General features: G+C 43.4%; 1 protein-coding gene and 1 long non-coding RNA gene across 2 annotated transcripts in view; one reads left to right on the top strand and one right to left on the bottom strand.

Annotated features, from left to right (window-relative positions):
* LOC128445085 (voltage-dependent calcium channel subunit alpha-2/delta-1) overlaps positions 1-12,077 on the bottom strand; it is a 60,791-nt gene extending 48,714 nt beyond the window's left edge. Inside the window, exons 1-3 of the mRNA XM_053427851.1 lie at positions 11,683-12,077; positions 6,188-6,269; positions 5,878-5,994 (exon numbers count right to left, since the gene is read on the bottom strand). Coding sequence (XP_053283826.1) covers positions 5,878-5,994; positions 6,188-6,269; positions 11,683-11,771 — 288 coding nt within the window. The 5' untranslated portion in view covers positions 11,772-12,077. The remainder of the gene's footprint in view (positions 1-5,877; positions 5,995-6,187; positions 6,270-11,682) is intronic.
* LOC128445086 (uncharacterized) lies at positions 600-1,609 on the top strand. The gene is made up of 2 exons (XR_008339244.1): positions 600-803; positions 913-1,609. It is a non-coding gene; the product is annotated as an uncharacterized LOC128445086 (long non-coding RNA).
* Positions 12,078-12,310: the final 233 nt, after the last annotated feature.

Here is a 12,310-nt window from a genome sequence, read left to right as displayed (position 1 = left end):
AAGTGACAGAAATGACAGAAATCAAACATCGATTTTGTTTTACTAAATGCATCACTTAGAGCTGGAGAGCTTCAATGGATGTATTTTGTATTTAGCCATATAATGTAGTGAGTGTTTGGAACAAGATGAGTTCATGCAAAACCGAGCAATGAATTCTGACATTGTACAAATGTAATAGTAACAACTGCCAAAGTCTCTGAGGCTGACGCTGTTTGATAACTCTAATAATTGCTGTAGTTTGTGTTATCATACAGAGATGATTTCATCCATTAAAATGTTCTTACTTCATATAATAAATCATCAGGAGCACTCACTCATCATTTCAGTATTTTTTTAATAATGGATGTAGGTTGCATCATGACGCAATCATGATGCCAGAACTGAAAACATAGGACACACACACACACACACACACACACTAATAGAGAGTTGTGGGCCACCTGTGTCCAGTAGAGTTTTAGTGGTGTTGGCTGAGGCACGGACGTAATTTGGGGGGGGGGGACACAGGGGACATGTCCCCTGCGCTTTTTCAAAAGGCCGTTCTGGTCCCCTGCAGTTTTCACCGTCCGGAGACCATGTTACGCTATGGTAAACAGAGACTCGTCAGGCACTAGGACCAAGCGGAAACGGCCGCTCGAGCTGAAGCCAGTTTGCTTTCGTTTAGACCTGCCCACAAGCTCCTCCATTGGCTCTGCATTCCTTGTGTGATTGGCCGTCCCCGCTGTCACTCCATCAGGTTATAAACAGCACCAGGACGCACACCGGTCCGCCAGTTGGGGAGGAGGCCGTGTTAATCTTCCGCTGTAAGTTGGGCGTTTGTTTTGCCTGGGCCACGTCAGCTGGAAGGATTGTAATATCAGAGGTTTCATTTACATTAACGTTTGAATCGGTGTGTGTGTGTTTGGTAATTAGGCGCAGCCAGGATGTCTAAAAAAAGAAAAGTGGACATAAGAGACTTCTTTCAAAGTCAAAGTGTAAGTTACTCAAAGAAATGCGTTACACCATCCTGCGACACCTTCACTGGCTCCCAATAAAGCAGCACGTCCACTTCAAGATCCTCCTCATCAATTACAAAGCTCTCAGTAATCTTGTAAAGTGTATTTGAGTTTTATTGAAAGTGCTGATAAATAAAATGTATTGTTGTTAAAAAAAGGCGCGAAAATTTCTGGAGGAAAGCAGAGGTACCAGTTTCTATCAATCGCTCTAAAAACCCCATTTCCTAACTTTAGCCACATAAAATATATATGCAGACGTTCAGGAAGAGCTCAGGATGCTCACAGTGAAGCCGGTTCAATGATAGGAACTAACTACAGTTTGGCCAAAAATGCTTCGGTTTCAGTGGTTTGTCTCTCAGCGGTGTCAAATGTCACAGGAGCCGCTGCGGGTGACTGCTCTGCTCTGATTGGTGGGCTCCACCAGGCCCTGACAAAATTTCTTTAGAAATGTTCTAGTTGTTGTTATTATTATTATAAATATACACCCTTTCACACCTTAATTGCCACGATCATCCTGTAAGGCTTAACAAGACGAGAAACTACTATAACTGCCTAAAATGACAGTGGTTCTGTGTTACATTAATTTTAAATAAATTTGATCACTTGACTACTTACACTGAATTATGGACATTTTATTCAATTTCTCCCCACCTGTGATATTCCTGACAGTTTGACCTGCCCACCACTGGGTAGTGCTATGTAAATGAGGTCTGTTTACCATATATTCCAAAAATAAGTGTAAAATTGGTGCTACTGAGATGGAGTGAAGTTGACTAACAAGGTGAAACACAGAATTGGGTGATAATGTTTTGCTACATGCTTTACAACCAGACAAACCAAAAAAGGGAACAGTAAACTTAAAAGTAGCAACAGAAAACTAGAAGAACTACTAGAAAACACAGTGAACTGAAGAGTTTTATAAAAAATATTTGTGTCCCCCCCACCTCTGAAATCAAAGTTTCGTCACTGGGCTGAGGTATTACTCTAAGTAATGTTGTTGCCCAGCTCATTAGTCACTGAGCTCTTCACCTCAGAATGGAACTGCACACACAACCCAAAGTGCAGACACACAAACACACAAAGTGGTGTGTGAGCCAGTGTGAATGTCTGTCTTCAGAGTTTTATCAGATAGCCTTTACCTTAACAGCATCAATAATTAGGTGTCTAATTACAGTGTTTGCAGACAGCAAGGCAGAGAGCGAGCAGGCATGGGAGGAGGGGTGGGGGGGAAATACTTGGATCTGGCTTCGGGCACAACACTTTCAATATATGGTCAACTGCTTGTGACAAACATTTTCAGATCTCTCTCCCCTGCTCTTGCTCCTTTTTAGGAGTAAAGTAAATATGACTATATTAGTGTATGTTATTTGACTATGGATGTTCAATGTCTACTGTCACTTACTATTCCTATTCCTCAAACAATGGAAACTCAAGTCAGTCTAATATTAACCTGAATATAGACAAAGGGCCTCTGGAAATCCACAGTATGTGATCTGAGTTGACAGATAGAAATGTGATCGGAGAATCAGACAGGACAAGACACTGGGGGAAATGGGCTCTATTGTAGGAAAGTAAAATATGATACACATACACATAAAACACAAGGATATATGTAAATAAACAGAGCAATAAATGACAAAGCACCTCCAAACTCTTTTGGCAGAAACTCACATCTCGAGAACCATTTAATCACAACAATGACAAAGGCAGCTGATTGTCCATGTCGGGGTTCTGGGTACTGAGTCGAGCTTCACCAAACTTTGGATAAACAGGTGAACAGCCCTTTGGGCGCGGCATTATGGATCCAGTGGTTGGTCTTTTCTTGCAGCAGCTCAGTTACTGCAGGTCACTTTAGCTGTTTCAGGAAAGAAAGCTCCAACCAGCATCACCACAGGCCAGGCAAACAACCCATTCCAGACAAGCTAATTTACAACACACACAGCTCTATAGTAAATCAAAAAAGAAGGCAGCTCAATCTGAGAGGGGAACAGGGGAAGAGGCTGAAGCCCTTGTAGCTGCTTTGTGTGCACTTCTCCCAGTAGTGGTCTATGTTTGTGTGTGACTGTTCTCCATTGAGATCAAGCCTCGCTTTACGTTGTAAAACCTTTGATAAAGCGATTTCTCCCAACAGTGTGATGCCTAGTACTCCTTAATAATGCACGTTACACTCTGCTGCACACTGATTTAAGGAAGCGAGCGTAGACACACACGTGTGTCACACACCTGTGGATGCGTAAACTGTGGCCTTTCAAAGGTCATCCATCACACAGAGGAGGAGATCAGAGACGGGGGGGAGATGAGAGAGAGGATGGGGCTTTTGAAGGCGGTTGACAACTGAGTGGTGTCTTGGGCTGTAGCCAATTAAACTGACATTGAGAATCACTCCAAGCTATATGTCGAAGGCAATGAACAAGCATGGCGAGCAAAAATAAGCTTAAAGTAAAACCTTCTCTCCTGGTAAGTATATACACATACAAGTTCTGATTTGCATTTGGGTTCCAGCTCCCCCACGACCCTTAAAGGATCAGTGGTATTTGCATTTCCTCTCATTGTGGTTTAGTCGAGAAGCTCTAGATAGACACGGTGCAACCGATCTATTACCTTCTGACTTCTCACACCTCATCTCATCTGCCCTCATTGCACCATCGGCCGCTCGCATCTATCCTTTTTGCACATCAGTCCATCAATGCACACATCCATCACGTTCGTGCGTTCTTCCCTCCTTTCATATGCTCCATTCATCCATTTATCTCCCCGTTCATACTTCTCAGGAAAGAGGATCCAATATCAGCGTGCCTTGAGGTGACTCGTGGGAGAGGATGAGACGCAAAGACGCAATAAACAGTGAGAAGTGATCGATGTCCGGAGGTGGGATGGACTGTCAGTACCAGGCCAGCCGACCCCCCCCCCCACCCGCCCACCACCTATAGCCTTAACACCCACATACAAACACAAACTTACAAAGCCCGACCTCAAAGCTAAATCTTTCTCCTATCACTTTGCACTGGGGCAACATTTTATCCTCGCGGCTCAAGCATCTCATGGCACCAGTGTTCTGAAAAATGATAAGGCCACCAGGGTGTTTACTTAACATACAAAAGACAGACACTTGGCAGGAGATGTGTTTATGAACGTTCATAAATACTCCCTCTCCCATTCCTAATAAGACAACAATAACGAGACCTTATAAAGGCAGAGTAAGGGGTGCTGTGACCCAACTCCCTTTGAATCTATAAAAAGAGTTCAGTCGGCTATTATAAATGAGCTTCTCTGACCCATTTATGTATAAAAAAAAAGAGGAAGAGGGGGGAAGAGAGAGCCTCCCCAGGGTCGAAGCTCTCATCATCACACACAAAACAAGGTCCCTGCTCTCTACTCATGTGGTGTAAAGGCTTCAGTTGGTTTTGCATAGGAGGTATATCATCTATAACATGCTATTACAGTTATAAGGGAGTAGATCACCTCACCACTTATATAATGTTGCTGTTGCGTTGTTGTTGTTGCCTCCAGTGAGTTGTGAATGTTTTTAACTAACTCCACACATTTCTTTCCCTCAGAAAAAACAAAGAGACACGGCACCCCCCCCACCCCCCCCGTTCCTACAAGATCATTACAGTGTTTTGATTGTGTCTCTATCAATATAAAGGACAATGTCAACCAAACTCACATCGATCACACTTGGAAAAAATATAATTATGGTTCAATGTGGCCTCAAGGGAGATAGTATATATGATTTATACCCCAAATTAGCTTTGGTCATTCTCATGATGTTTGCTCATATGAACTTTAAAGATTTAATCAGCTGAACCTCATGCTATGTATGTGAATGTAGCTAATATTATCATATGTGGGGTTGTAAATTGATCTAATTGTAAAATATAAAAATACATGCTAAACATCTTTAAGTATACATTTAATCTTAGCACTTAGTACTTCTTCAACACTAAACTATAAAGCTGCCTTCAGACATGAACTCCATAATTGGTTCCCAACATTCTCCAGAGTCTTGAACACACTAAGAATGCAGCTGGAGTTTGTCTGAGTCAGACACGTTCACAACAACAGGAACATCTAGCCTGCATATAATTCATGCAGGAGGAAGGGGATACATATTCTTATCTTATTTGGCCTTTACTTCATGTTTGTTACCTGTTTTTCATCCTGAGATAGTTTATATATTTTTTGTGTTTTGCATCATCAACTCCTGCTGTGAATTCTCCAGATAATCGGCTCACTCAGACATTATCCGGATTCGAACCAGGAGGCTGGCAGGGAGAACTCAGGGGAGTGTCTGCAGCAACTGAAACAGACATTTGCGTTCTCACACACAGCCCCTTTGGATAATTTGGGATTATCCGGAGTTAAGTGCATGTCTGAAAGCCGGTTAAGATGCATTGTACTCTGCAGCTAAAGCCCTCAGTGTCTGGCTTGTGGTTCAATCTAATGTCCTTTGTTGGAGTCAAACTTTAAACAATAGTGTTTCCTGTGGAAAGTTTGGACATTTATAGCTCCTTTCTTGGGGTTCACCTTGGCCGGCTGAACACCACAATCAATAGAGCAAAATCAAGTTATAAACAAAGTGTCAGCAGAGATTCTCATGTAACTCAAGAGTATAAATCTTTCCCATCTCAATATTGGGGAGGCTGTTGCTAGCTTTAGTATAATCATGATTAAATGTCAACATGTCACAGATACCTACAGCACTTTATTACATCTTCAGAGTTTTCCCCACACACACTTTGGTTATTGAATATACGGACTCAAGGCTATGACACGAACGGATTGGAAAAACTTCTCTCTGTCGTAAAAAAAATATCTCTTCCTGCTCAACTTTCAGACCAGTATAGAGACAGCTGGTTCCTCTGAGTGGGACGAGTCCTACCTTCAAGGCAGCGGACCTCTTCCGCAGCAGCTGCTCTATGTTCCTGGCTGCTCTGGCCACCAGCTCCTCTGCGTCGTTTTGCTCCACAGAGTACAGGTGCTGGTTTCTCCGAAAAATCTAGACAGACACATGGAGGAGAGATTGTGTGAATAACACATGCACGTGATTTGCGTTTGTTTTGAAAAAAAAGAGAAATTCCTGCAAATTAATGACTTTAAAAGGGAGCAGTCCAATTCTCAGTCCAACTGCATGTTCAAACCAGTGTTGGATTTGGATAATGCATGCGTGTCTATGGTTGAGGTGTTTCTACCTGTGTGAGGCTCATCCCGCCTGTGGCCGTGTCTGCCAGGGTCACCAGCTCCTTCTGCATCTGATCCACCCATTCTTTAATCCTACGGGACAGAGCAGCGCACACGGGGAATCAGATGCAAGCAAACAACACATCGCACACATTTCATGTTGTAATTAGACTGTCAATCAACCTTTCTCACGTCTTCTAACAAGAACCGTCCAGCTGCACGACTTCAAAACAAACAGGGCCAAAGGGAATCGCTCTAATAGGTCAGGCAAAGTGTCAACCAATCACACGCGCATCACCGGGAACAAATACAACGGCATCTAATCCAACACGTGTCACTGGGTGTCAACCAATACGATTACTTTGTGGGAGTTCAAGCGCGATGTCAACCAATCGCACGCGTGTCAGCCGGCGCACGGTGGCCGGAGATGGCGATGTGAGTGGACAGGTGAGAGGCAGGAGGTGGCCTGGACCGGTGCACTGCTCTGTGTATCAAAGAGCTCCGGGGACATGAGGGCCAGCCTGCTGGTGCACACATTGGATTATACCTCCCTTTCATCCGCGTCCAATCATCTTGTCAAAGCACAGTAAGCTCACATGCATTACAACATACTGACGAAGTCCATCCCTCCTTGAACACAGTGGTAGTGGATAGAGAGAAGGTGGGAGAGGAGAATGACAAAGACCCAACAGCGTGTGCATTAAGTGACACCCTGAATAATCAGACTTATAAATGGGGTCCACCTGGTATGAGGGGCTTGCAGTGACAAAATACTTGTGTGCATGTCGGTGCATAAATTCCCCATATAGTCTGCATCCGTGCACACACATACACACAGAAACAGAGGCGGTCACATTAATATTGCATGAGAATAATAACAGGTTTGTATGGGATACAGATACTGCTCTGTATTCACAATAACACAGACCCAGCCGTGACCTCCCCCTAATGGCGGATAGAAAAATTATAGTCCCACATACACACGGTGGAATAAACAGACACGTATACCCAGAAAATGTTCCCGGCAAGCGCAGCAGTGAAATGAAAGTCTGGCAAGTTGCAGTATTTGTGCAAAACATCTCCTCTGATGCTCAACACGGTTGAGGGAGCTGGTAAGATGCAAACAAAAAAGAGGGCGTTACGGAAGATCAAGAAGACGGTGAAGAAATGGGAAATGGGCATCAGGGACACAAAATCCACAGCGGATGAGGCGAATTCAAAGTAAGAACAATAGCGAAGGAAGATGAGACTGTTAGCACGAGAGACAGACGGAGACGACACCAGAGGGGATATAACACAGTTTGAAACTGTTTAGGAAAAAAAGAGTTTGTGGGGTTTGGGTCAGGCTCGATTCAGCTGCTGTCCCATAATTCCCAAGGCCAGATGCTTTAGAGATTGTGAGAAACACGACTGACTGAGGCTTGGTAGAACTTTTAGATTTTTTTAATCAAATTTACATTGACGTCAGATTGATTCAGTCACCAGTCCTAAAAGTAGACTCCTTGTTTACCTGCCAACCAATACAGCAGGATCAGTAGAACCTGATGGGGGGGGGGGGGGGGGAGCTGGAGCTGGCCACTGGGCAAATCACAACCTTAAATGAAGCATGAGATCTGCTCTTCTGTCTTATTATCCAGTTGTACAACATTTGAGGATCGCTAGCGGAGAATATTGCCCCGATGATGAAGTACTTTTAACACTGATACCGACAGCGCGTAATGTGTTAGAGTCATATTTGTACTGTGCACTCCTATTCACATGAAGGTTTATTTTTCTGATACGTTTCATATCAGATTTGATACCTTAGGCTTAGTCTGTCTGCTTTTGCTTTTCAGTTGGCTTACAATGTAAATCCAATGTACATTTGAGAGCAACACACCCAGTCAGATTCCCAGTATGTGAACATATTTGGCAGATGAATCAAAGTCTTTATGAGCATTTCTACATGGAGACGTAATGAGAAACTGCTTTTCCTCTTTTGTCCTCGTCTCACCTCTCGTTCAATCTGTTCTCCCATCTTGTCTTTATCCGCTCTCTGTCCAACCCCTGTCCCTAAATCTACTAACAGCTAATTGTATGGGATTTTAGCCTGAAGCATTGACAAGTCAATGAGTGTATGTGTGTGTGTGTGCTTGTGGTGTGTGTGTGTGTGTGTGTGTGTGTGTGTGTGTGTGTGTGTGTGTGTGTGTGTGTGTGTGTGTGTGTGTGTGTGTGTGTGTGTGTGAGTGTCGGTGTGTGTGTCTGCGCGCGTGTTCCAGGGACTTGTTTGACATTCAGAGAAGCAGAGGGTCATCTCTCCAGAGTTCAGATTCTGTGAAATCTAAGGCTATTACAAATGGATGAGTCAACCCAGACGATGCATGTGTGCATGTCCAATATGGATGACATGGACTTTTCTTCAGTGTTTTCTTTTAACACCACATTCAAAACCAGCATTGGCACTTATCACTAAAACCTCCCAAATCTGGTTTTTCTTCTACGTGCATGGTATCTCTTCTTCACCCTAAAACATTTGTGCTCTTTTTGTTTTGTATCCTCACGTTGGCTCACTCTGAAATGTCCTCACATTTTACCAAGGGGCTTGAAAGACTAGTTCTGGAAAATGTTTGCAGCCCTTTGAAAAATGTTTTCAGTAAAACTTCTGGACTTCAAAGCATCTCTGAAAGCATCTTGTATGTGTGTGAGCGGGAATATCAAACACTGAGTCAAATATTGCTCTAAAGTGCTCACTTGCTTCATTTCATACAATAAATGACCATAAAATAGAAAGTTATGCTCCTAACCAATGTCCACTGCACTATTCACAAATTTCTTTACTAAATAGCCATTAAACAACCAGATGTAGAGTATTATCCAAGGACATAGAAAATCAATGAAGTCCTCATCATTAAATCATGCGTTGCCAAACATCCTTTGAGGTCCCGACCTGGCAATGCTTCATAAACACAATGAGCTGAGTCCTGCTGTCGGATGATATACATGAAGTTGCATCACCACCTGAAATTGTGACTCAAACTGCTCATTTTAGCTCTTTTTTTATTCCAACACAAATTAAGTTGAGGGCAGGGCTTGTTATCTCCCCATCTGCCACACTGTTTTTCACACACTTATATTGTAAACTCGTATCAATGACTAAAATAACAATTGTGATGATTCAGACACTTTTTTCTAAAGTTATGAAGTCAATGTTGCTGTGCTGAAGCTGCAAAATGTTTCTGCTCTGGTTGCTAGGCTTTGATTACTGCAGCCTCTGGTACCACACTGGGTAATTAAACACACACACACACACACACACACACATACACACACAAACCACACACAAATGGCAACTGGGTCAGACACTGCCCTACATTGTTTTTTCAGACACAGGAAGAGCAAATGAGAGAAAAACAGAAAGACACGCGGAGAGACGATACAAGAACGAAAGAGAAAGAAAAAACACAGATGGGGTTGTGGTATCATTACTGTGGAGCTCAACAAAGTAATGAGCTGGCCCACAGTGTGCTCCTCGATGGGAGGCTGCGTTAAACAGGTCTAATTACAGAGGCAGAGACAGACGTGGTCCAGTGTGGACACGATGGGGCATGGAAACACCAACAGTGATGCACCCAAACCACCCATGGTGCTCCGCTTAGAGCTCCGTTGTTTTTCATTAATGCCAAAGTGGCCAATTCCATCCCTTTCCAGTGGGGCTGATGTTCTGAAAAGTGCCTTGATGTGAAGAGGGGGGTTTCTTGTTTCATCATATTTACTGAAGTCATGCAAAAAGTTTAGTGCCCTGAGTATCTACGGCTTCAGTAGATATTTAGGCAGTTTCACGCCTGAAAGTCAGGACCATAGTCCGAATGAAAGTTCTTGTCTTTGTTACAGTGTTTACATTTAAGTCAGTTTTTTTTTTTTCATGTTCCATCTACGGAGCACACCACATAATGTTTCATGATCTGCTTATGTCCTGTCATTATCATCTACTTGGGCGGCATGCGTTTGATGTCACGCAAACCTTTTTGAATTAAGTGCAGATCTTTTTTTTTTCGGTTTCAGAGGAAGAATGAACCGGTTGACTCCCTTAATATCTATTCCATTATAGAGTCATTAGTTATTACTACCAGCACAATGAACGTCCTTGTCATTTTTTTTCTTATTTTATTGTGCAATGCTGTCTCCACTCACTGCAACTGGTCAGAAATGACAAACTATCCTATTTCATACTGCAAATCAAACACAGCCAAGTTTGATCGGGACCAAGACCACCTCTTCTGTCCGATGGTCCAGTCCGAAGAACCTGTTATTTTGGTTTTCTCCGATTTAATTGTAAGATGATGATCCAGGCGATAGATTTCTTTCTGCTGATGACTGAAAGTAGGAGCCCTCCACAACCTGTCTACGTCTAATGGAAATTGAATTTAGCAACCAAACCAAAACCAAGAAAGGACACGGAAATATGAAGATAGAGACTCTATCTCATTGCCACTTGTCGCTTACATATTTTATTTTTGAACGTATCTGATTTTGTATTGAGCACCTAAAGAACTGGTTTTCAATCGTATTTACTCACACCCTATATACATATAGATTTAGTAGAAGGGGGCTGCACAATTACAATTGTTATTTGCCATAACTAATGATGTGTTAACCAAAGGGTGCAGAGAACATACGTAAAGTACATATCAGCATGTTTCGATAACTGCAGCCTACTGTATCACACTGAGCAGTATTTAGAATATTTCAGTGACATGCTTGCAAAAGATATTGGTATGGTCTGACTGTTGCTTATATTTAGGTATTGTCCAATGAACCAATTTCCATTTGAGTAAAAATCTGGTAAAACTACTCACAGGTATGTAGAGTGAGAATGTGATAGCATGCAGACTTAGTAGAATGAATAAATATGAGCTCTAATATGTATTTTAAGAGATGGTAAAATAAATAAATGAACATGTATGTACTGGTTATTAGTCATTGACAAATATAAATAAATGCTGCAAAAATCTGCTTCCATGGTTTCTATAAATTGGTTTATAACATTCACTAGGCTAAATATTTTATATATAGTTTCATATACGACATGTATATTTTCCATCAGTGACACATGCACACAGCCTAAACTGAAATAGATGTACAATGAGTGGAGTGGCTGTGTTGGTATAACTTTTTTTGTTTTCATTTTGCCTGAAGGAAAAGGAGCAGGTGCGGTCACTCCAACTCCTCCACAACTTCACGGCGGCCACATTCATCCCCGGGTGACAAGCTGCTGATCATGGCGACCAGTATGAATCAGCGGCTGGGGGCGAGGCGGCCACAGAGGAGCTGGAACACCGCCTCACCCCCTGCACGCGTCCGCCCCTGGACGACCACCACCGGGGCATGAATGAAACCTGCACCGCCCAGCTCTCACTCACACCCCCATGCGTGCACGTACCTCGCAGCCCGTGCACAGACAGTGGCTCATTTAAATGAAAACAATCTGAACGACTGCAAACATCAAATATCAGGATCGGTTACTTACATGAGCTGTGTCGGAAACTGCGATGCCAGACAGCCGCCGTGCCACACCAGGACCAGGAACACCCAGGCTGGCACCCTGCAGGTATCCATTGTAAAGAATAAAAAAAAATTAAAAAAAAATAAAGATTGGAAGCTGGGGGGAAATTCCCCGACGCACGTCAACACCAAATGTGATCCAGTCCCCTCCTGCAGCCGGTGAATGGGAGAGGTGGTGAGCAGGAGCAGGAGGAGCAGCAGGAGCAGCAGGAGCAGGAGCAGGAGTAGCCTGAGTGGCAGACTGTCGCTCCCCCACAGATTAACCAACCCTGACACCTCTAATCTGATCACCGGCCATCCAGCGCCACAACAGGTAGTGGAGCGCGCACTCTCTCTCTCTCGCTCTGTCTCTCTCGCTCTCTCTCTCTCTGCCACACACTCTCTCTCTCTGCCACACACTCTCACTGTCTCTCTTTCTCTCTCTCTCTCGCTCTCTCTCTCTCTCTGTGTCACACACACACACATACTCTCTCTCTCTCTCTCTCTCTTTCTCCCTCTCTCTCCCTCTCTTTCTCTCTCTCTTTCCCTCTCACACACACTCTTGTCTCCCCTCCTTTTCAATCTAGAGAAAGAGCATCACATATGCTCCTCCG

Source organism: Pleuronectes platessa, chromosome 7, assembly GCF_947347685.1.
Source record: "Pleuronectes platessa chromosome 7, fPlePla1.1, whole genome shotgun sequence".
Taxonomy (NCBI): domain Eukaryota; kingdom Metazoa; phylum Chordata; class Actinopteri; order Pleuronectiformes; family Pleuronectidae; genus Pleuronectes; species Pleuronectes platessa.
Note: the sequence above shows the minus strand (reverse complement) of the source record. Positions and strands in the feature narration are given on the sequence as shown.